The 24,319-nt window shown below is 37.3% G+C and overlaps 1 protein-coding gene across 1 annotated transcript in view; it reads left to right on the forward strand.

The window, feature by feature from the left end:
• Positions 1-24,319, forward strand: part of cntnap5l (contactin associated protein family member 5 like) — a 132,730-nt gene that overhangs the window by 91,432 nt on the left and 16,979 nt on the right. The window contains exons 9-19 of the mRNA XM_056468417.1: positions 2,023-2,172; positions 2,789-2,960; positions 4,703-4,809; positions 6,157-6,276; positions 10,022-10,222; positions 11,064-11,220; positions 13,706-13,833; positions 14,007-14,177; positions 15,875-16,093; positions 18,067-18,303; positions 20,209-20,442. Coding sequence (XP_056324392.1) covers positions 2,023-2,172; positions 2,789-2,960; positions 4,703-4,809; positions 6,157-6,276; positions 10,022-10,222; positions 11,064-11,220; positions 13,706-13,833; positions 14,007-14,177; positions 15,875-16,093; positions 18,067-18,303; positions 20,209-20,442 — 1,896 coding nt within the window. The remainder of the gene's footprint in view (positions 1-2,022; positions 2,173-2,788; positions 2,961-4,702; positions 4,810-6,156; positions 6,277-10,021; positions 10,223-11,063; positions 11,221-13,705; positions 13,834-14,006; positions 14,178-15,874; positions 16,094-18,066; positions 18,304-20,208; positions 20,443-24,319) is intronic.

Below are 24,319 nucleotides of genomic sequence, written 5' to 3' on the forward strand. Positions count from 1 at the left end.
GCTAAAGTCGGGTTTTGTGGTGGCTGTTCTTTAAAATTAAATGATCATAACTGTAAATTAAGTGAGAAAATGTTTTGAAAGCCTGGCAGTAGCCTGTGTTCAGTTCTACTGTAAGGTTTCTAATGAAAATAATTATCAGTTTAAAACATTTGTGAGAGATAAATCAACAAGTGATCAATTGTAATCAGTTACATTACTTAATGAAGTCAATTTAAGTAGGGTAACTTGTAATCTGTAACCTATATTTAAAGTAACCTACCCAATGAGTTCATTTACATGGACACCAACAGTGATCTAAAGTAACAAATTCGTTTTTGTTAAAAAGTACTCAAATTACTGTAATTTTTCTCAGAAATGTTAATTTACTAAGTAGTTTTAAAAATATGTACTTTTACTTTCCCTTAAGTACATTTTTAGTGCTGTACTGGTACTTTTACTCCATTACGTTCCTTCAACCTGCAGTCACTACTTTTATTTTTTCTTGTCTATGGGGATTATAAAAATCAGTCCTGTGATTCCTGTCCAATCAAATCCACATAGAAAGGTAAATCGAGTCAGTGCAATAGCCTAGTGGTTAGCGCACTGACACATGGTGCAGTAGCACTTCAGGGCGTCCCAAGTTCGAATCCCGGCTTGTGGACATTTCCCGTCCCTACCCCCTCTCTCTCTCTCACTTCGCTTCCTGTCTGTAAAACTGTACTATCCGCTTAATAAAGGCAAAAAGACCAAAAATAAAAATCTAAAAAAAAAAAAAAGAAAGGTAAATCGCATAATAATTAACTACCTTAAGACATGGACGATTTATAATTGCAGCAAACTGTTCTGAAGCATTGAAAGGATCCAAGAAAATCCAATATAATCCAAAATATTTACACGCAATGACTAAGAGACTGTTCAGATGCATGTTACTGATGAGAAGATGACTAATGTTTACTGTGTGATTATCAAAATGGCATCATGACGTCAGATTGGCGTTGTACCCCAAAGTCGTCATTTTATTTGGAAATGAAAATTGGGTTGACATCAGAACCCAACGTAAGGCCAACCTCAATGTCTAACATCCAACCTAAAATCAACCAAATATCAACATCTAATGATGTTACAGCTTGACGTTGTGTGGACGTTACCACTATGACATCTATCAGATGTTGGATTTTGGTTGCCATACAGAATAAACGTCAGTATTTGATGTCAATATAACGTTGGTTTAAGATGTTGGCTCAATGTTGGATTTTGGTCACTTTCCAACACAACCTAAAATTAACCAAATATCAACATCGTTTGATGTTGCTATTAGACAGAAAAAAAATGTCAATGAAGGACTACAGACACCTACATCGTGAAATGCAGAGGGTTTTTTTTTGCCCATATGGGGTGCGATATCAAATTCATTAAAACAACACTTTTCCAGCAGTTCGTACTCGCATCCAATACCTCGTTTGTCACGGCGGGCATGTATGAAATGTTATTAAATGAAAGTGAAAGTGCCAAACTGCAGTAAAAATTAAACACCTGAAATTACATGAAACTCCAGAGGAAACGTGGATAGAGTGGTGACACAATGACGTTAATCGGAGTATGTGCTATAACTTGTAAAACGGGATCATGAAAGGAATATTCAAAAAGCATCTCATGTAAACACCTTAATCATATTATACTCATTCAGATTAAGGCAAATAATTTGATTACTTATTGTGTATCAGTTATAATCAGTGTATTATCAGTGTATAACTTGTTTTCAAATAAATGAAAATTAACTTAACATGAGTCTCTTGTACATTACATAGACATGAACAGTACATTGCTAACTACTAATTCACTTAGTGGCCTCTGGTGTCACTGCTAAAGTGCAATAACTCCCCTTAGCCCTACAACTTCAAGCTAAAGAGTGTTGGGACACCCCTACCCCTTCACGTGAACGCGCAAAACGAGGGGTAAGGCTAAGGGGTAGAATTGAGTTTGGGCCTAAGTAATATATTTACTTTCATTAAACCTTATACACCCTGACTCTTTGTGTTACAGGTCAGACTTTAAATGATGGACAGTGGCACTCCATATCGGTTGAGGTCAAAGGTGAGAAGGTGTCTTTAACAGTCAACAACCAAAAGCCTGTCACCATGGAACTCACTGGACGTAGCCAAACCCCACAGAGAACAACCATCTACATTGGAGGTACAGCATTAGAAATGCAAAAAGACAGTTTATTCTTACTAGCTGTATTCAAACTCAGGGATAGTAACTTATTTTGATCTATTATCTACAAAGCTCAGTTCTGAACTAGCCTAATAGCTGCGGGCAAAGAGCAGTTATTATCCGAAACATTTTCCTGAATGCAAGGGACAATTTTCTTCTACATTATTAACTCTAACCTCCATCAACCAAACGTTCCTCATATTCCTGAGTAAAATACAGGCTTGACAAGCTGAGAGCATTCTTAGAGTCTATTCATTTCACACGTACAGCTGTTATTCCCAAATGCCCTTCTTTTTTCTGGCTTTTTTAGTTCATTCTGGCAGCTTTAACCACATTCAATTACTGTAGAGGATAAATGCGTTTTCTTTAAAGCTGTTGCTGAAATCTCCGACTCAAAACTTCCAATGTCTTAACTAAGACCACTAAATCTCTCATTTTGCTTGCTTCTGGGACAATGCTGAGTCCTGCTGAGATTTTATAAGCTGCTTTGCATGAATTCCTCAGAACAGAGATTTGTCTTTGTGCGACTTGGTATTAGTTGTGGATGTTGTTTTTGATTTAAAAGACAGTAAGTTGGAATTTTCCATTATTTTAGGCTGCCCTTTATTCCAGAGCAATTTCAACTGTGAGAACCCCAGCAGAGGATACCAAGGCTGCTTTCGTCTCCTTTTCATCAACAACCATCCGGTCAACTTCCTTCAGATCCAACAGGAAAACATGGGCAACTTTAGCCAGATTAGCTTTGATGTTTGCAACATACAAGACAGGTGAGTTTCCCTGTTCATTGCTTGTGATTTGTATTTTTTTCCTGTGTTTTTTAAATGTGAATAATTCTGAATGAAATGTGCAGCTCTGTTTCTGTTAGGGCTCTGTGAAATTAACAAAATTGTACACTTGCCGGCCACTTTATTAGGTACATCTAATTAGGTACATCTGTCCAACTGCTCTTTAACGCAATTTCTAATCAGCCAATAACATGGCAGCAACTCTATGCATTTAGGCATGTAGACATGGTCAAGATGATCTGCTGCAGTTCAAACCAAGCATCAGTATGGGGAAGAAAGGGGATTTAAGTGACTTTGAATGTGGCATGGTTGTTGGTGCCAGACGGGCTGGTCTGAGTATTTCAGAAACTGCTGATCAACTGGGATTTTTACACACAACCATCACTAGGGTTTACAGAGAATGGTCCAAACAAAGGAAAATATCCAGTGAGCGGCAGTTCTGTGGCCGTAAATGCCTTGTTGATGTCAGAGGTCAGAGGAGAATGGCCAGACTGGTTAGAGCTGATAGAAAGGCAACAGTAACTCAAATAGTTATTCGTTACAACTGAGGTATGCAAAAGAGCATCTCTGAATGCACAACACGTCTAACCTTGAAGAGGATGTGCTACAGCAGCAGAAGACCACACCGGGTGCCCCTCCTGTCAGCTAAAAACTGGAAACTGAGGCTACAATTCACACAGGCTCACCAGAATTGACAAAAGAAGATTGGAAAAATGTTGCCTGATCTGATGAGTCTTGATTTCTGCTACGATATTCAGATGGTAGGGTCAGAATTTGGTGTCAACAACATGGATCCATCCTGCCTTGTATTAACAGTTCATGGTGGTGGTGGTGGTGGTGTAATGGTTTGGGGGATATTTCCATCCCTTTATGAGCACAGTGTACCCATCTTCTGATGGCTACTTCCAGTGTGATAATGTGACATGTCATGAAGCTTGAGTCATCTCAGACTGGTTTCTTGAACATGACAATGAGTTCACTGTACTCAAATGGCCTCCACAGTCACCAGAGCTCAATCCAATAGAGCACTATTGGGATGTGGGGAAACGGGAGCAGCAACTGTGGGATAGGAATTTGCCGCAACTGTGTGATGCTATAATGTCAATGTGGACCAACATCTCTGAGGAATATTTCCAGTACCTTGTTAAATCTATGCCACAAAGGACTAAAGCAGTTCTAAAGGCAAATTGGGCTCCAACCCGGTACTAGTAAGGTATACCTAATAAAGTGAGTGTGAGTGTATATTTATGCTTTAGACAGGTATTTTTCACCTAATTATATATATTTTTAATAATTTGATGTGTTTTTGTGCTGGTACCTTAGAATAAATGACACTAAAACCACCAATACAAGTCACTAAAACAAAAACACATACATGGATATTTATTATTATTAAAATGATTAAATTAAGGCCATTCTAACTGCGTCATGTAGTGAATTCTTAAGTTTTTTTTTTTTTTTTTTTAAATGAGAATGAGAAATGAGAAACAAATAATATCACCTTATCATATATTATCAATATTATCATAAATGATCATTATTGCACACTCCTTCTATTATAAAAAGTTGAGATGAGTTTGAGCAATAATAGATAATAATAATTATAATAATACTACTAATAATAATAATAATAATAATAATAATAATAATAATAATAATAATAATAATAATAATAATAATGTGTAATGTTCTTCAACTTTAAATGACCGTGTTCAACCCAACAGGTGTTTGCCCAATCTGTGTGAACATGGTGGTCAATGCATCCAGTCTTGGGACCAGTTTGACTGTAACTGTTCTGGAACAGGATACACAGGAGCCACCTGCCATAACTGTGAGTTATGCAAAACAGCCTAGGTCTGCTCGATTACTCAGATGCAGGCTGCTGATAATGTACAGTATGTGCTATTCAGCTAACACCCATGCAGTGTCAGATTTATTATTTCATTGAAAAGCTTAATTATAAACATGTAAATTAACTATAAACAATCACAACGTGTGCAGACGTTTTAATTGTGATTTACAGGTGCCACATCGTGTGGGAGAAAGTAGCCTATTAAATTTTACAATCAGATCTCAAATTAACTTTAGCTTTAATTAATTGGGTATTAAATTTCAGTTAATTTGGAGAGGTCTGACTTTGTTTTATTATTTCCTTTTTGTTGCTCATATAAAATGCATTTGTTTACTAAACAAAATTCATTACAATGGGCAAATACTGATTACATTGTATCTTTAAATACTGATTCCATTTTATCACTAACATAAATTATGGTATGCACAATGCATCACTTGATAACTGCAAGTGTGCAATCTTAATGATGGTGGATGTAATTAAGTTGGCATCTGTGTCTATGATAGTATATACTATATTTAGAATTGAATAAGATGGAATTATTTAATTATTTATACCATATATAAATATATATATATAAATATATATATATATATATATATATATATATATATATATATATATATATATATATATATATATATATATATATATCCTTTATTTATTTATTATCAAATTTGTTGAATCAATATGTTCTAATCTGCCGCCACATGCACCGCTTCATCATACACTCCTGACTGTATGTGTTCTCTGGAGGAGAGATGCTCCACAATGCCATCTGTTAGATTTACCGCATTAAAAGACCAAGAAAAATGAGATTTCCTTTTTTTTTTTTTTTTTACAAGACCTGCTGTGTGAGATTCACCATCAGCAAAACAACACGTGCAACAAATTAGCTCACTCTAGCGCACCGACGACTTCTCCGTCATGACGAACAGGTCCCAAGTAAACAATAATTACCTCTGCTTGTTAAATGAACTGTACGAATTGTGCTATTTGGTTATGTCATTGTTAGGAAAGTTAATTTAATAGAAGTGAAAGAAGGCTTGTTTGCATGTAAACACTAATTTAACTGCTATCTGCACTTTTTTGGCAAAGCAGAGCGCTCTGGCTTGAATGATTGCGAAAGTTGACACATGTAATTGTTCTTATATAATTACACCTTAAACCGTCAGGCAGGTTCTTGATCTCACTTTTGTGTTTTTACTTCCCACAGGCTCAGTATCCCATGCTGATGCGCCAAAAATCCAAGCATTCTGTAATTAAGCACGACATAAAAACAGCAGCAGATTTATTTCCGTCATTTCTATGATTCATCATTTTCAGCAATATATGAGCGATCCTGCGAGGCCTTCAGGAAAACAGGAAGCCAGTCGAGTGTGTTTACAATCGACCTTGATGGGAGCGGACTTCTAGACCACGCTCAAGTCAACTGCACCGTGGCAGGTGACTGACCTAATTATGCATAGTCAGCTTCGCACAGTTCTAGACGCATTATACACTGATGTTCATCATCTTTCACATTATTGAATGATGGAGCTCAGAGCTCAGCAGTTCTCATTTACAAACCTGATTCAGTTTATGGACAGGTGTGACCTCAGCATGTGTGGGAGACTGCCTAGAGAAATCACACATCTCATTAAGTGAGTTCAGCATCTCATGCGGCTGTCTAGTTCAGCAGGTTGGATCAGGGTTGGCCAACCTTCCTCCCAGGGAGCCTCCAGTGAGGCAGATTTTTCGCTCAAGCACCACACAAACAGCCCTGATTCAGCTAGACTGGATCCAACGAAGCAGTTGATGAGTGTTACCAAGACATCAAGGTGGCATAATATTGCTGAAGTTCAGGCTGTGAAGGAAATCACTCATTTGCGCACACTGATCATAATTATTTCCACTGGTATATATAACTGATTATAACTTTAGCATAATTTCAGCAATCACTACATCCAATGTTGATAGAAAAGTGCTTTTTGCTGGTTTGTTGGTGGTTAGTGAGGACCGCACTGGAATACAGATTGCAGGAGGGCTGCAAATGTTTAATGAACTTGACCCTACAGTGTGTGTGCTACTTTTTTTGGAACACTAAAAAATATATCATTTGGTCGAATGCATTTGAACAGCAACAAAACAGCACCTACCCTCTGCCTACAGACCTAAAAGGTGAAAAAGTGCACTAAAACAAGTTGTTCACTGCGAGAACAAGAAAGCACAGGGATTACGATCGGAATCCAAGTTACAGTTTGCAGGCTAGTCACTTGCTTTCCCACTCATGTAGCAAAGGATCGTTGATTCAGATTGTTGATTCATAGGATTGTTGATTCAGAAGTACTCATAGGTTAAACTAATGTCTCCCGAAAAATGTATGTAAAAGATGTCAAAATGAGAGGAAATGGTCACACAAGCAATCACAAGACACTGATTTGAAAGCATATTTAAAATCACTTAAACATTCTGTTAATAGGTGGAAATTTAGGCTATATTGAAGTCTTCTTGTAAATGAGCTCAGTCCTCCTTGTTCCTAGCCTTATAAGAGATTCAAAGATGAAATCCTATTGTAATTATTAGGATTTTTTAAATATCCTTATGCTTCCCTAAATTAAGTTAATTTGTAAACTAATTTTGAGAGGATTACATGTTTATGATTGATCACGACTGGTCCCGCATTAGCTAACACATAATTCACCAATTGGATGATTCTTAACTCACTGTAAATAGCCAGAGTTTCTTCCCTCAGTTATCTTAGTCTTGAAGAATCCCCCCTTCCACCCCTACTCCTCCCTTTTTCTTGATAGGGCAGCACAGTGGCCCAGTGGTTAGCACTGTTGTCTCACAGCTAGAATATCACTGGTTCAAGTCCTTACCAGGCCAGTTGACGTTTCTGTGTGGAGTGTTCTGTGTACATTCCGTGGGTTTTCCCCGGTTTCCTCCCACCATCCAAAGACATGCGATTTAAGTTAATTGACTAATCCAAATTAGCACCATAGATGTGCTCCTAGTCATCAGTTATCTCTTCATAGCAAATCCTATTTGGTCATTAGCACAAATTAGTAGGGGGAGTTCGAGACCTACCTGACCTCAAACTCCCAGTGCCCTGCAAACAGGAAGGAGCCCCGAGCTCAAGGATTCTATGAGCTCATGGCTCACTCTCGGGACAACATGCCAAACACACTTTAAAAATCAATCATCAGCAGAATGTGAACTCTTGAAAAGTGATCAGGCAGACCAAACTGTAAGTCATAGAGAACGGTAGTACACATGCACCCCCATCTAAACCATCAAAATGATTGGACTGATGGTGATGCAAGTGTTCAAAAACATAACATTTGCATTTAATTCCTAACCTGCACACCGTAGACTTGTTTATGTGTAATTTTCAAGTATCTTGTGTTTATCAAAAATCCACTTTTGCCAACTAGTCTTCAGTTCTACTGTTTGTGACAGGGCACCAAAACATTAAAAAGGGCAAATTTTACTAACCTACTTTATAACTCTTAAAGGGTACGAGACATCAAAATTAAAACCTGTACAGTCAGAAAAAAATGTAGTCTGTAGTAAACTAAGAAATTAGCATCTTAGTGGCTAAATTGAGTCTTGTGCCTCAAGTAGTGTTTCACACAAACAATACATATATTTTACACTATAAATCTCCTTATTCTGAACCACTTTCCCTCAACAATCACAGCTGTAAATCAAAACATACTTTTGCTATTATTTATAAAAACTGCTTTTGCAAAGTCAAACTTTATTATTATTTTTATTTTTATTTTTGCTGAAACCCAACAAAATCATTGTTGTCTAATTTTTAAGAACATTTAAAAAGCTGAACAAAACAGATTTGGACAGCAAGCATTTTTTTGTTTTTTAAAGATGTCTAAAAAATGTCTAATAAACATCTAAACATAGTTGTCTTGGCCAAAACAAGACTAAATTTGGGCTGTCAGTGAATCTAATAGATGTATAGGAATATGCCAAAACTAGACTAGTCATCAAATAAACCGAAATGAATGACTACACATAAAATTGGTCTAATATCTCTATTTGACGACTAGTCTAGTTTTGGGCTATTCTTAGATGTCTATTAGATGTTCACTGACAGCCCAAGTTTAGCTTGATTTTAGCCAGACTACATTTAGATGTCTATTAGACATCTATTAAACAAAAAAATTGTTTCCTGGGGTGCTTATTCTGATTAGGATATAACAAGATATGGAAAAACCGGCACCTCACCAGTACATGTTGGGGCAAGCAGGTGCATCCCCTGCCACAGAGAATGATGTGTTTTCTCACGTCTCCTGTCAGGTTTCATCACCAATTTCGCCGACCTTGGTTTTTGGCCTCTAACATTACTCTTCGCTGCATCAGATGCTAGGCTGATTTGTCTCTGTGATAAGACTGTAATACATTATATCATCATGCAGGGAAATTCAAGCCCCATTATGTCAGCAGCGGGGAGGAGCGCAGGTGAAAGAAGGAAAAGTCAAGGAGCATGTCTGCCTGCAGAGACCGGCAGCACGGGCAAGCTAAGACTGATAGCTTCATTTTTCTTAGTTTCATAGGCAACAGGCTTTGGCTCTGAGGTTATTGGAGCTGCAAGCCGAGCTGAGAAAAGTAAGCACCGGGAAGCTGTCATACGCTGTGACCACCAGCTGCACATTGGCACAGCTAAGCTGGCTTTCATTTATACAAAGTTAGCTTTCATTGAGCTTTAGTCAGATTGCAAAGTTAGCTTTGCCACGCTGAATGCATTAAAAGATCTCGAGTTCCAATACAAATAGACCTTTTTCTCTGAGGCGACGCCAACAAGCACTGGCAAGAAAATCGTTCAAAACTGACCTCAATTACAGGAGCTATTAGCCATGCTAATTCAGCAAGACACCGCAAACTGGCACCTTTAGACATCACACAGAGCAGTTTCAATTTGCATAGGGAAAGGTGCTAGTGTAGACTAGCGTACTCTCATCATTTCACACCCTCCTGAATGACTGACCTTCTGTTCTCTGCTTAATATTCATCAGGTATTTGCATACGACTCCATCACTTCGTTAATCTCCCATTTTCATTCACGAGCACATGCAGTCGATTGAGAGCAGACTTGAGAGGGTTCATACATGATGGGAGTCAATGGGGATTTCAGTCTGCACTAGTTTTTCAAGCATACTGTGTGTGTGTGTGTGTGTGTTTTCTGCAACAGAAGATAAAGTTTGGACGGTGGTGGGCCACGATCACATGAGACCCATTGACATTCGAGGATCCACTCCACGCAGCCCTTTCGTTCTCATCTTCAACTACACCATCTCTCCGTACCATCTCCGCTCGCTCGTCACCTCCTCTGAACACTGCCAACAGGAAGTGATATATCGCTGCAGGAAGTCTCGGCTTTTCGACACTTGGGGTTGGTCTTGCTTTTTTTACTCATACTATTTTTGTGTACTGTAGCACAGAAATGTTGTCGTTCTAATTAACTTTGTGATTTATGTTACCTCAGGAATTGTAATCCTCTAAATTCGGCTAATATGTTCTAAAGGAACAAAAAAGCACCTCACAGCTAAAAGATTCACAACAGCAGGTTATTACCACAGATATTAAAGGGGCTCAAGTGTGACATGACGACGATGCACGGTGAATGATGATGTTCACTTAAAAAGTGGTTAGAATGTAATTCTTGTCATGCAGGGGTGGTTATGGGACGTGATGAGAGCATTTGAATCGCAAAGGCATGCATAAAGCCTTAAAACGATTAGGAGCTAAATTATTCCATATGTTTTTTTTTTCATGCTAACTGCTTTAATACTGTCGACTTTGCAGGGTTGCTCTGCTCAGGAGTTGGAGTTAACTTATCCTCAAACACTTTTTGAAATCGTTTTGATTCGCCGGTATGAGATCCAATGTAGCCTTTAAGCAAAAGATCAACCTTTGATCAGGCGGTGAACCTCCAGCACTAGACATCCTGCATATCTGATTGCCATTTGTCATTGGATAAGCTCTCGGCCAGATCTCTGCACCGCTGTGATAGCAGATGTCTGGTCACGCACATTGTAATGCTACTATAACAGCTACTTGACTGACAGGAGCCTCAGAGGCTATTACTGACCAGCAGGGGCAGGAGACCAGATGCCATCACGCATGACTAAATTACATTAGACTCCAAACAGCGTTGTGATTATTTGCATAATTATTTACTGGCCGAAAAGTCAAAATATGCTTTTCCTTGGGGCATTTTGTCCATTTTTCAGATGGAACTCCTCTGTCGTGGTGGCTGGATAGAGATGGAGTGAAGCGAACATATTGGGGTGGATTTCTGCCTGGGGTCCAGCAGTGCTCTTGTAGCTTGGATGGCAACTGCAGGGATATGAATTATTTCTGCAACTGTGATGCAGACCAAGACACCTGGTAAATAGTCTTTTTCAGTTATTCATGGTTTACAGATAAGCATGATTGTCCATATTTTGATCATCTTTGATGGCTGGCTGGAGAATATGGGGCAAACAAAACAATTCTGTCATTTCACATGCTACTTATCATACTATGCTCAGGTGTTAATTTTTTCTAATGACATTTGCTTTTAGTTAGTTAAGTGAGGCATCTGTGATTGACTCAAGTACATTTTGGCTTCATTTTTTCAAATATCTGAAATTTGGCATAAGTATAGGTAGGGATGTAACGATTCACCTGACTCACGATTTGATACGATTCACGATATTAATCTCATGATTGACGATTTAGTCACATTTTTTAAACACAATTATTTTTAAACAAATTTAAGGTGATTTTATTTATTTTTTTATTTTTTTATTTTTTTAATTGCTGCACATTTTTTAAAAAATGTATACATTTTCTGCCAAAACCAAATTGCTATGTTAAAAACCAAAATTAATAATACAAACTCATCAATATCAATATAAATTGTCATCAATATAAATGAACTAAAACTGTGGCTGTGCTGGGATTTACATTTTTAAAAAGAAATATCAGCATATCTATGTTTTCTGTCCTATGGTGGGTACATTTACATTATCCCCTGCTGAAAAACTCTTTCATTGGGGATTGAGATGACGGTGATGAGGTAAGCCTTTCCTAAACCAGAGAGCAATGTCTATAGAGGTGGTCAATAGGCCAGGGGACTGGCCACTGGCATAAAAAACTGATTATAAAATTACTAATTATATAGTAATATAGAGACAGGAGCTGAAAATGATTATGAAGGTGAATAATTAATATTACTTTAATGATTAATTAGTATAAGTATCAGTGTGATACAGGGCATCACGTGGCACAGTGGGTAGCACGATCGGCTCACAGCAAGAAGGTTGCTGGTTCGAGCCTCAGCTGAGTCAGTTGGCGTTTCTGTGTGGAGTTTGCATGTTCTCCCCGTGTTCATGTGGGTTCCTCTGGGTGCTCCAGTTTCCCCCACAAGTCCAAAAGAACATGTGGTTTAGCTAAATTGGGTAGACTAAATCGTCCGTAGTGTGTGTGAATGAGTGTGTATGGATGTTTCCCAGTAATGGGTTGCAGCTGGAAGGGCATCCACTGCATGAAACATATGCTGGATAAGTTGGTGGTTCATTCCGCTGTGGCGACCCCAGATTAATGAAGGGACTAAGCCGAAAAGAAAAATCAGTGTGATACACTTAAGAAGAGATAATCTTGAACATTTTTAAATATTCATTAATAATAATAAGCTAATTATCAAGATATGCATAAACTAATTTGAAAAGGAGAGGGTAAAAATGATCTAATATCTGGTTCTGTAACGGACCAACTTTCTCTTTCAATCTGAAAAACATCTTCACACTTTCGCTATGAAAACACTGATGTAAGCGAAGCTACGAGGTTTGGCTTATTAATATATATATTTTTTTTTGCATATAGACGTCTGTGACAGTAGTTTTTCACGGTGCTGATGGTTTATGTGCATCATATCTGTTGTTATGTTAGTGTAAATAAGCGTCTTTTTGCAGTATTTGCACACAGTTTGTGTTTGTTTGGGGCACCTCATCGCTGTCATTTTACTCTGCTGCCCCACCTCTTGCTCACTGCTGATGTGCAGGTAAAGCGAGCTTGCTCCTGTAAACCCAGTCATCATTTCTGATGTGTTCTGATTTGCTCATCTTTTCTACCAGTTTGAATCGTCACATATTTAAATAGATTTTCAACCAGCTCATGGTAAATCGTTTCATCTCTAAGTATAGGTATAAAGTTATGCGCTGTACACAATTTAAACTTAAACATCACTATTTACAGTAGTACACTCTATAAATGAAATTAAGAAAGTATTTACAAAGTTTCTAACAAATTTTTAGACTGTAGTTAGTTATTATACAGTAAATGAGCTTAAAAGGCTCCCAATAAGTTTTCCTCCCTAACAAAACTTATCATCTTTCACAGTTGTATTGTTGGTAGAATATAAAATATTTCAATATAATCATTTCTTTCAAATATAATATATGCAGTATGTCAAACCTTTAACCCTCAATAAAAAGATCCCCCTACATCAGTTAAAAGTAGCCCCACTTGGCAGCCCTGCGGTGAACGAGCCGTATTTTCCTGTTCTGTGAGATAATAGGATTGCTATTTTTCATAGAGCCAAAGAAATCTGAGGTAGACTGGAGAGTTTTAGTCAATTAAAATGCTATATTGGAACAGCATTTTAAAACCCTTCATTAGTTTCTCCTGTTAAAGTGACCGAGACAATATAGCAAAGCTTAATGCTCGCTATAGGGCAAGTATTACCGTTTTTTTAAGCAACAAGTGAAGCATATACACTCCTCGGAGGGCAATCGTCTACCTCAGAGAGAGATTAAAAAGACTTTCTCCCAGCCTCTCGCTCATTACTTCTCCTCTTGCACATTCTCTCATTCACTTTCTCCTCCTGCAGGGCAAATGATACTGGTGTGCTGTCTTACAAAGACCATTTACCCCTCAGTGAGATCGCCATTGGAGACACAAACCGGACAAACTCACAGGCCGAGCTCAAAATTGGACCGCTGCGTTGTTATGGCAACCGTGGGTGTTTTGTTTATCAAATTTAAAAGGGGAATGGGGGGGTAATATGACTCTCTGCTGAATACATTTTCATATTTCAAAATGCAGAAGAGAAGGACTTTTTTTTATTCAATCCAGGGCACAAATTGTTTCCCAACACACAGTGTGCTTTCTTCACTGTCCCTCTGCTGCAGGATTTTTCTGGAACTCTGCATCTTTTTACCAGGAGTCCTCCTATCTGCATTTCCCAACCCTCCAAGCCGAACTGAGCATCGATATTTCACTCTTTTTCAAAACCAGCGCTTTCTCTGGAGTATTCTTGGAGAATCTGGGTGTCAGAGACTTCGTAAGGCTGGAACTTAGTTGTGAGTTCTTAATCAAATATATATATATTTTTTTTACAATTTTCCTACAATATATAAAAATTATTGATACATTTACAAAAATGCAGAAGAAAGATAACATTTTATAGTTCCTCCAGGATTTTTAAGGACATTTTTTTATTAAAATACCTAAAATGATTTTGCAACAATATTTGAAACCTTTTTTGTGTTGTAATATGTCATAAAATATGTTGACCACAAGAACCATTGGACTCTCTATATATAACGGAAACTCTGAGAGAAGCAAAGAGAGGTAAGTTTTTACCTCCTAACCCTATAAAGCCTACTATATCCTGCACATATACTGTAGGACTGTAAATGGACAAAAGAAACAAGATTTAGCTGAAAAATCTTCTACTAAAAGCCTGCTAAAATATCCAATTATAAATTAGCAAATACCTGAATTTGTTTATGCAGAGCTTTCATCACTTAAGTGGCATCTTACTAAAGGCAGATTATTAGGAGATTTAGAGCATTATATGTAGCCTGCTATACTTTTGTGGCCATAAATAACAACTGCACCAAATTTCCCACTGAGTCTCTAAGTCAAACTAATGCTGAGTTCAGACTGCATGATTTTAGCCCAGATTTTGACTCACCGACAGGTTTTAGAAATCATCAACAAATGTCTGAAATCACAAGCAAATCTTTGCTCGTTCACATGAATAACAATCACACAGTGTGAACTATTAAAGATGCGATCTGACAGAATCGTCGATAAACCCTCGTTAAATCATGCTAATTTTCTGGACTTGTCGGCTTGAAATGGGTTCTGACTGAAAAAAACATCAGCGATTACTTTCAGCCAATGAGAGGACAGCATCCAGGCCAGCGGGAAGTTGGGGAAGGAGTTACGAAGCTATTGACCACAATATCAACAAGCATGGCTTTTTTGGTCTATTTAGACCCCAGAAATGGCTGAAAAAATATTGTAAATTTGGTAGGAGCACCCGTGTCTGTTTGACGTGTCATTTGAGCAATACCACAACCGGATCAAAAAAGAAAAAGATACATAGAAATTGCTCATTTCTACCCCATGTACATTTTCTACTCCACTAAAAGCATCTTTCTCATTATGTCGTTCATAACAAAAAACTTAGACATAGTTTGCGGACCAAAACAAAGTTGTCAGCGATTCTTATTATTGTGAAGTAATTTAGTGTCGCTGATCCATCTTGCAGTGTGAACACATCAGTGACGGAATGCTACCACAGATAGTCATGCAGTGTGAAAACTGTGTGACTCAATGAAAATCGTGCATTCTGAACTTGGCATAAACTGTTATTTTTTTCTTTTGTATTCTCACTATATTGGTATCAACATGGGCCATTGAATGCCTGATGTGTCAACTGGTATAATAAAGTATGATTAATTTAACCCACATAACATACTTCAAGTGGGCTTTGGCTGAATGCAAATTGCATCTATGGCTGCCCAAAATTGGCAGAAATTTAAAAAAAGGGCAAAGTCTCTCTTTGTATTTTGCATAATGTCCTCAATTTTGGTTTAACTCTGTTAAAGCAGAATTACAAAATCCTGGAGAGACAGATTTTCAGGCATAATGTTATTCAGTATGTTTCTCTTAAATTTCCTCTTCTAATTTTAAAAGAAAAAGCACTTCTTTGAAAAAAGATCAACTGCACTGTGGTAATTTCGACACTTTTCTGTGTGATTCTCAGCTCCCTCTACCATGAACTTCACCTTTGACCTAGGAGATGGACCAGTGACTATTACTGTTCGGTCACCTGTAGCCTTGAATGACCGTCAGTGGCATTATATCCGTGCTGAGAGAAATGTGAAAGAAGCTTCTTTACAGGTCGACTCGCTGCCGCTGGAACTAACAGAAGCGCCGCCTGAAAGACCCTACCGGCTTCAGCTCAGCAGTCAACTCTTTGTAGGTGCGCAGACATGCAATCAAGCAAATGACACTTATAATGTTTAAATAAAATTGAGTTTACTTTAACTGTGGCTAAGAATAATCATGTGACCAGAGAAGATTGAGTTAATTTCATTAAAAGGAATCTGTGATCATATTTACAAGTCAGTAATCATAACATGTTTAAATGCTTTAGGTTTGAATATCAATGTGAAGTGTGATGGTTTCAGTCATATTTGTGTTTAAAATTAGATATGTGTGAACTATAGAAAGAGATCTTTAGTAATGGAAAGCTAATTGTTAATACCACCTAGCTTTTGATCTCCTTCATCTTCAGTGAAAAGCTAGAGTAATAGAGACATGTTGGGCTCTATTTTAGCAATCTAGGTGCAAAGTTTAAAGCGCATGGCGCAAAAGCATTAAGGGCGTGTCCGAATCCACATTTGCTATTTTAAGGACAGTTTGCACCCTGGAGCATGGTCTAACAGGGTGTGTTTATTCTCTTAATGAGTTATGGATGTGTTTTGAGCATAACGTGCATTAAACCAATCAGAGTCTCATCTGCTATTCTCGTTAAGAGTCAGTTTCATTGTGCCATGGCGCATTCACTGCTTACATGGAGGACTTTGTAAGTGGAAAAGCTGAACGAGAAAACGGCTAGCGAGAAAACAGTTAAAGAAACCATTTGCAGCGAGGATAAAGAATGAGCCTCCTCCATTCTACCTCTTTACTTTCCCTTTACTTTACTTTTACTCTTTATTTTACTCCTTTACTTTCACGGAGTAGGGAAACGGTGGAAACTTACTCCATTGAAGACATCCATTAGCCTGCATATTTAATTGTGTTTAAACGCAAAGATTTGTTTCAAAACTATTTCCAAATTCAGTTCTAATTTCCAACAAACGAATAAATAAATAATAATAATTTAAGCAATAATATTAAGCAATGTATAAGCATTTTAAACAGCATAGGCGCATAACTAATACTGTACTTTAGTCGAGCTTTTAGTTGGTCAATGGCATGAAATGGTCTATTTCAGTTCCTCAAAATAGCAATGTGCCAACAATGCGCCTTAACACGCCTCCTTTTCAAACCAGCACACCCATGAGTCCACAAAGTGGCGCAAATGGATTTGCTATTTAAACAATGTGCCGCAAAATGTTAAAATTACTGTTGCTCTGATCTGAAAATAGCAACAAATCGCGCCAAACATGTCTTGTGCCTCAATGTGCCAGCTGTATGATAGGGCCCTTTAAGTTTTGGTGTATTTGAGGATTGTTGATAATTAATGCTTCTGTATGCTGAAAATTGTCATGGATATTATTTTGTTTAATCAGTAAACTGCATATGACATTGAATTTGAATAAAAATTGTTGCATGATTATTAACGAATCAATGAGAAATTATGTAATTTGCTCCAAGAAAACAATGCGTTCTTAAGTCACAAAAAGCTAACAATTATTTCAAAAGTTTAACAGAACAGTTTAAATACTAATATGATAAAAAAAAATTATTCATTGGATTTACAAAATTTGTAACAATTTTTAATGGGCTGAATTTAAACAAACAATTAAATTAAGTTAAATTCAACTTAAATTTTCTTGTTTAAATTCAGGCCAAATAATTAGTTTGCAACCACTTACCTTTGAAAAAAAGTAAATCCAATGAACCATTTTTAGTATACAGTATGTTAATGTAAATAAAAGCAACATGACAAATACCTATATAACTTGTAAAAGTATAACAGTGACAAATAGTAAAATGTAAATCAGTTAACATTAGCCAGAATTTTAATAAAACATTTCCCTCTAATTTATCCTTTACTGTTTACTCTAAACTGTCAAATAATGTCAAAAGTTGGTTAATTATGTCAGTAGATTGGGCACACATAGCACACAAATGGCATCGTTTCCTGAGAATGACACTATTATCGACTTCTAAGGGCTCGGCTTTGTAAATTGCCAAGACAATTAATCATTGTAATCTCCCCATTAGGAGGAACAGCTTCAAGGCAGAGGGGCTTTGTGGGCTGCTTACGCGCTCTCACCATTAATGGGGTTACCCTTGACCTTTTCGAGCGTGCAAAGACCACCCCGGGGGTGAATTCAGGCTGCCCGGGTCACTGCACCAGTGACAGCGTCTGCCATAACGGGGGACGATGTGTTGAAGAGCGCAGCAGTTATGCCTGTGACTGCACACAAACAGCCTTCGATGGGCCACACTGCAGAAAAGGTGAGGTTACAAAGGCTTCTGGGCAAATTTGGCTTTCTTAGGCCTTAATGCACCAATTAAAATAAGCTGAATGAGATCACTATGGATTAAAGCATGACTGTTTCTTAATTCCAAGAACGCAGAGAATGGACTCACGTTCTCACAGTCTTGCCAAGTTACCTCGGAAGAACAAACTCGGGGGCTAATCATGTTAACTTCAACTGTATATATACAGTAACTTGCACAAAATCCTTACAAATATACTTTGCACAATACAAATATGTCTACTCTTACTGTGTTTATGACTGTAAGATTTTCATGCTAATGTTTACTTTCACCATCTAATTTAGGCAAACTCTTGAGCTAAGTTATATCTCTAAACTCTAATAATAAACAGGTATGCCGTGCTTCCCACCTCATTTAGCCACAATGACTTTTGGGAGTACCGCACTCAATCTTGCATCGATGCGTCCATTATATCAAGAACACATCCGGGTCCTTTCATGTGTTCTCCGTTCTTGTAGTCTTGAGTTTTGGAACTGAACTTTGGCGGTTGATGATAACGTTACATGAGAACACAAGGACGCAAGATCGCTTACAGTAATATTGAGAAACAGCCTATTGCTGCATCCGAAATCGCATACTTCCCTACTATATAGTACGTTAAACAGTATGCAAGCTGAGTAGTATGTCCAAATTAATAGAATTCGAAAAACAGTATGCGAGAATTACCCAGATGACCTACTACTTCCGGCGAGATTCTGAAGTGAGTGAATGAACGTGACCACATGCAGTGCTGCAGTACTGCGTGGCACAGCACAAAATGGTCTAACATAAGAAAGACATGAGCAGCAGCAGGCAGTTATGTAACATAGTGAACATACTGAACTGATGCACTGTAGCAGCCAGAGCATGTGAGCGGAGCTGAGTGGTGTGATGCTTCGCTAAGCATTCAGGTCCATGGTTGTGCGCTCTATTGTCGCCAACTGGCCAAAGTAAGCGCATTAACCTTCTACTCACGCTTGCCAGTAAAACAATACCATTCAGATCCTGCTCCGAATTCCGAATACAAATTCGCTTCACGACCACGCATTATCATTATTACGGTCGTGTAGTAAATTTAAATGTAGTACCTACTGAGTAGTAGGCAATTTCAGACACAGCCCATGTTTTAGATGCTTGAAGTTGTCAAACGCTGGCATTCTTGATGCCAGAAATGCTTTTATAGCATTTACACTGTAAAATCACACAATTAGATCAAAGCCCACAAAGAGAAATTAAATCAGGACTCTATAGGACATGATTTAATATATGTTTAACCCAGGGCTTGTGGTGAACTGTTGGATATGGTGTGATTCTCACAAGAAATGTGCATGAAAGTCACTCACTATTGAAATATGGATCACAAATTCAACTTTTTTTTTAGACAACGTTTTCCATTAGTGTCCAGGAGTGTCGGCCTACCGGTGAATGAGAATGCGCCCTTGATGGCGTGTTCACCTTGAATTCATTGAGGCTGGGCTGACAGGCTTTGGCAGAAAAGCTTTAACTGACAAATGGAATTTAATTACAGCGTCCATCCCTCTGCCTCAAACCCATCCAGGAGCCTGTCAGTCAGATTACCGATGTAATGGCTTTGTTTCTTTACAATGTGATGTCACAACGTCTGCTCCAGCCACGGTGGGTTACTGCTAACTAGAATAGATGACCAGAAAATGAGAAGAGACAGAGAAAATCAGGAGGACAGCGGTCTCAGCTGTGGCTGGGGTGGAAGTAATGCTAATGTTGTTTTTTTTATAGCTCTAATAATGAAAAATGAGATGTTAGAGTTCATTGGTGTGCTAAATTTGCATAGAGATTATGATGATGATGATGTTTGCAGTGGAGTTCACCAAGGATTGCTTTGTCTCTCAATGTCCATCACAGCTCTAGCAGCTTCTTTTGAAAGTGGGTCTTCAGTCCTGTATACTCTCCAGGAGCCATTTTCTGGGATACTAAACGAAGAAGCCAGAAGATCCCCGGCTGGTTTCCATGATGCAGAAGTTGCCAAGTCTCAAGAGAAAGTGTCATTTGGGTTCTTGACGCGTCACGTGCCAGCCTTGATCCTGACGGCTCACACTTTGGACCAGCACTACATGGCTGTTATGCTCACAACAAACGGTACTAAATCAATAGTTATTAAAAAACTAATAAACCAATAAAAAAAGCAAAATCAAAGAACCGTCACAATAGAGATTTTTCACTGTATGATTATACGGCTTGAAGAATTCACGGTAACAGCCAGTGTTAGCTAAGTTACTTCAAGTAATAGAAAACAAGTTACTGATTACTACCCTGTGCGCACCGTTCCCAATATGAGTGTGCAAGCTGCACGCCTCCATTGGAAATAACAAACTTGTATGCACTAAAGACATGATATGTGAAAGGCCCCATAAGCAGCTATGCTTTTCTTCGCATTTTCAGATGTTACCTTCACTCCCGATCCTGCAAAAAAATCCAGTTTAGTCTGTGTAGGCTGAGTTGGGCTGCTGTGTTTTTGGCCACCGGTTAGGGTTAAGCACCTCCTTGGTGCCGAGTATTGTCTTAGAATGCTTTCTGTTCAGGTTGCTAGTCAAGTTCTTTAGTTAAAAGTTCTTTGGAGACTTTAGTAACTGTAATCAAATTACACAAGTATTACTGCGTTCCCCAAAAATGTAATTAGAATACAGTACGTGTTGTTGTGGAAGGCGTTCCACCCAACTCTGGTAACAACATAATGCAACAATTTTGCTCTATAAATAGTGGCACAAATTTTTATTTTCTTTGCTTTTTTTATATTATGGTTTTTGCAATACCAATAAATTGTGATGACGCAAATTAACGTGATAAACTAATTAACTCAATATTCAAATTTACCATTATGAATTCTAAATAGGTCATTATAATGATCCATTTAGATCTGGTGAGCTTTTTGAAGATTAGAGTGAAATTAGTAGACTGTTAAAAAATGATCTGACAACAAGTCATGACTACAAATGTTTAATTTTGTTTTTTAATTTGTTAATTGTTACTTTAATTTAAATAAGTTAATCAGGTGGGTGTCACGGTGGCGCAGTGGGTAGCATGATCGCCTCACAGCAAGAAGGTCGCTGGTTCGAGCCCCGGCTGGGTCAGTTGGCATTTCTGTGTGGAGTTTGCATGTTCTTCCTGTGTTGGCATTGGTTTCTCTGGGTGCTCCAGTCCAAAGACATGAGGTATAGGTGAATTGAATAAATTAAATTGGCCATAGTGTATATTTGTGAATGAAAGAGTGTATGGGTATTTCCCAGTGTTGGGTTGCAGCTGGAAGGGCATCTGCTGCATAAAACAAGTTGGCGGTGTGGCGACACCTTATTAATAAAGGGACTAAGCCGAAAAGAAAATGAATGAATAAAGTTAATTACGTATAAACTGGATTTTTAAAATTTAAATTAACTTAATGTTTTTAGTCCGTTTGATTGATGTAAGTTAAAGTAACTAGGAAAGTTAATTTGATTAAACTAAAAAAAAATAAGGCACCAATAATTCTTTACAGCATACTTACAGTATCTTTCATATTACTAGATATAAACTATAGTGTTATTCTGGCAATGTTTATGTAATATGTGCAGATTTAATACACAGTCATCTCATTAGTTGATATGAACATTTAATGTAGGATGTGTATGCCTTTTGAATGTTTGCTTCAGTTATGTTAAGGTTTAGTAAAAACACTTTAATGCATAAAAATTTGGCATTTCAGTAACTGACTAATAACCTTTTCATTGCCAAGTTTTTAATTAAAGTAAAAATACTGAACCTAAACATAAGAGCCTTTAAAAATGCCTAATAAAACAAAAAATTGTGAAATAGACAGAGGTGAAGGATTTACTTTGAATTTAAATCTTTTGTAACATTGTCTTGAATGCTACATTTAAAACTTTTAATACATTCTTGCTGGAAAAAATATATATTAATTTACTTAATCCAGTCCATAGCTTTTACTAAGAAGCCAAAGATCAACATCTTTCTATTAGTTGTAAAAGTAATCAAGGAAAGAAGCTGTTTTTAATTCACACCCTGCACTGTTCTTACTGCCATAAAGCCTTATAACCTGCCACCTTTTGAAATTCAAACATACTCATTAAATACACATGCATGCAGGCTTTTTTCTCTCTCATTGCACCTTTACCTAAGAATTACATGGCATCTTAATTAAAGACTCTTGCAACAATTATCTCTAATTACAATTTACAGAACTTTCACGCCTCTTTTTTTTTTTCAGTTAACAAAAAATAAAATTTCTCAACATTTAATTTGACTTGCATGTCTTCCACAGCTGATAATGGTGCACATCAAGCAAAAGAGGGAGAAAAAAGTGGTAAAAGAAGCAGAAGGCGGATATGCAATACCGAACAATGGCAGTCTGCTTAAGAAAAAGACCGAACACGCAAATCAGTGAATTAAAGACGGACGCAAGCAAGAGCTATATTTAATGAGAGTTAGTGGATGGAGTTAGTCATGTTACACCTACAAGGGGAATGATGATTCACATGAGAACTTTTCAAGTGCAGAGGTGATCTCAAGACTTGCTTGGTCCTGTTATCCCAAATGACTGTTAAGCATGTTCAAGCATTCTGCATTCACAAATTGCTAATTGCAGTGAAATGACAATTAATTAACTTACAAAGAATAGTCTGTTTATTTGTCTATTTTTGAAAATGCAGGTGCACTCAGTAGGGATTTAATGGCACACACCAATGACAGTTCGGTAATTTTAATGTCTTACAGCAGAGGTACAAAATGCTTAAAAAATAAACAAATATTTTCTGAACAAACTATGGCTTTGTCTTCTAATGAATCCAATTAAATATATATAAAAAATAAAAAATTTTAGCTAATGTTGTAATCTACACTCACCGGCCACTTTATTAGGTACACATGTCTAACTGCTTGTTAACGCAAGTTTCTTATCAGCCAATCACATGGCAGCAACCCAATGTATTTAGGCATGTAGACATGGTCAAGATGCAGTTCAAACTGAGCATCAGAATGGGGAAGAAAGGTGATTTAATTGACTTTGAATGTGGCATGGTTGTTGGTGCCAGACAGGCTGGTCTGAGTATTTCAGAAACTGCTGATCTACTGGGATTTTCACACACAACCATCTCTAGGGTTTATAGTGAATGGTCCGAAAAAGAGAAAATGGTAACACTTTATTTTGATGGTTCATTTGAGTATTAGTAAACTGTCTACTTAATATCTGTTGATACTGCTCCTTCAACAGACATTTAGCTGACTACAAGTACATGTCAAGTACATGTAAACTTACACTAACCCCAACCTAACCATCTACTTATAATCTAATGAGAATTAGTTGGCATGTAGATGCAATGTAACTTAAATTCAAAAACGGACCATCAAAATAAAGTGTGATCGAGAAAATATCAAGTGAGCATCATAGACAGCCGACAAATCTGCAGCAACTGCCTGATATCATGTCAATATGTGCCACGATAGATTAAGGCAGTTCTGAAGGCAAAAGGGCGTCCAACCTGGTACTAGTAAGGTGTACCTAATAAAGTGGCCAGTGAGTGTATTGAAAGACCCGTACTGTTTGTGCATCACTATGATATTACAGGTAATAGTTTACAGGTAATAACAGACCATTGACTATTACAATAAAATGCTATTAAAGATATAGAACCCCAAATCATAATAAGTTGGGACAGCATGGAAAATGCAAATAAAAAAAGAATGTAATGATTTATAAATTTACTTTGACTTGTCTTTCATTGCAGATAATACAACAAACATTATTTAATTATGTTCCTCGTGATTTTTATTTTTCAATTTTCGATTGTTTTACAAAATATAAATATCAAAAATAATATAAATATTAAAATTTTAGTTCTTGCTACACATTTCAAAAAAGTTGGAAGAGTAAAACATTTACCACTTTGTAATTTTGGAAACACTTAAAATATGTTTAGGGATTAAAGACACTAAGTGATAAAGTATTTTAGGTTTAATTTTATGC

The sequence above is a fragment of the Danio aesculapii genome, chromosome 11, assembly GCF_903798145.1.
Source record: "Danio aesculapii chromosome 11, fDanAes4.1, whole genome shotgun sequence".
NCBI lineage: Eukaryota > Metazoa > Chordata > Actinopteri > Cypriniformes > Danionidae > Danio > Danio aesculapii.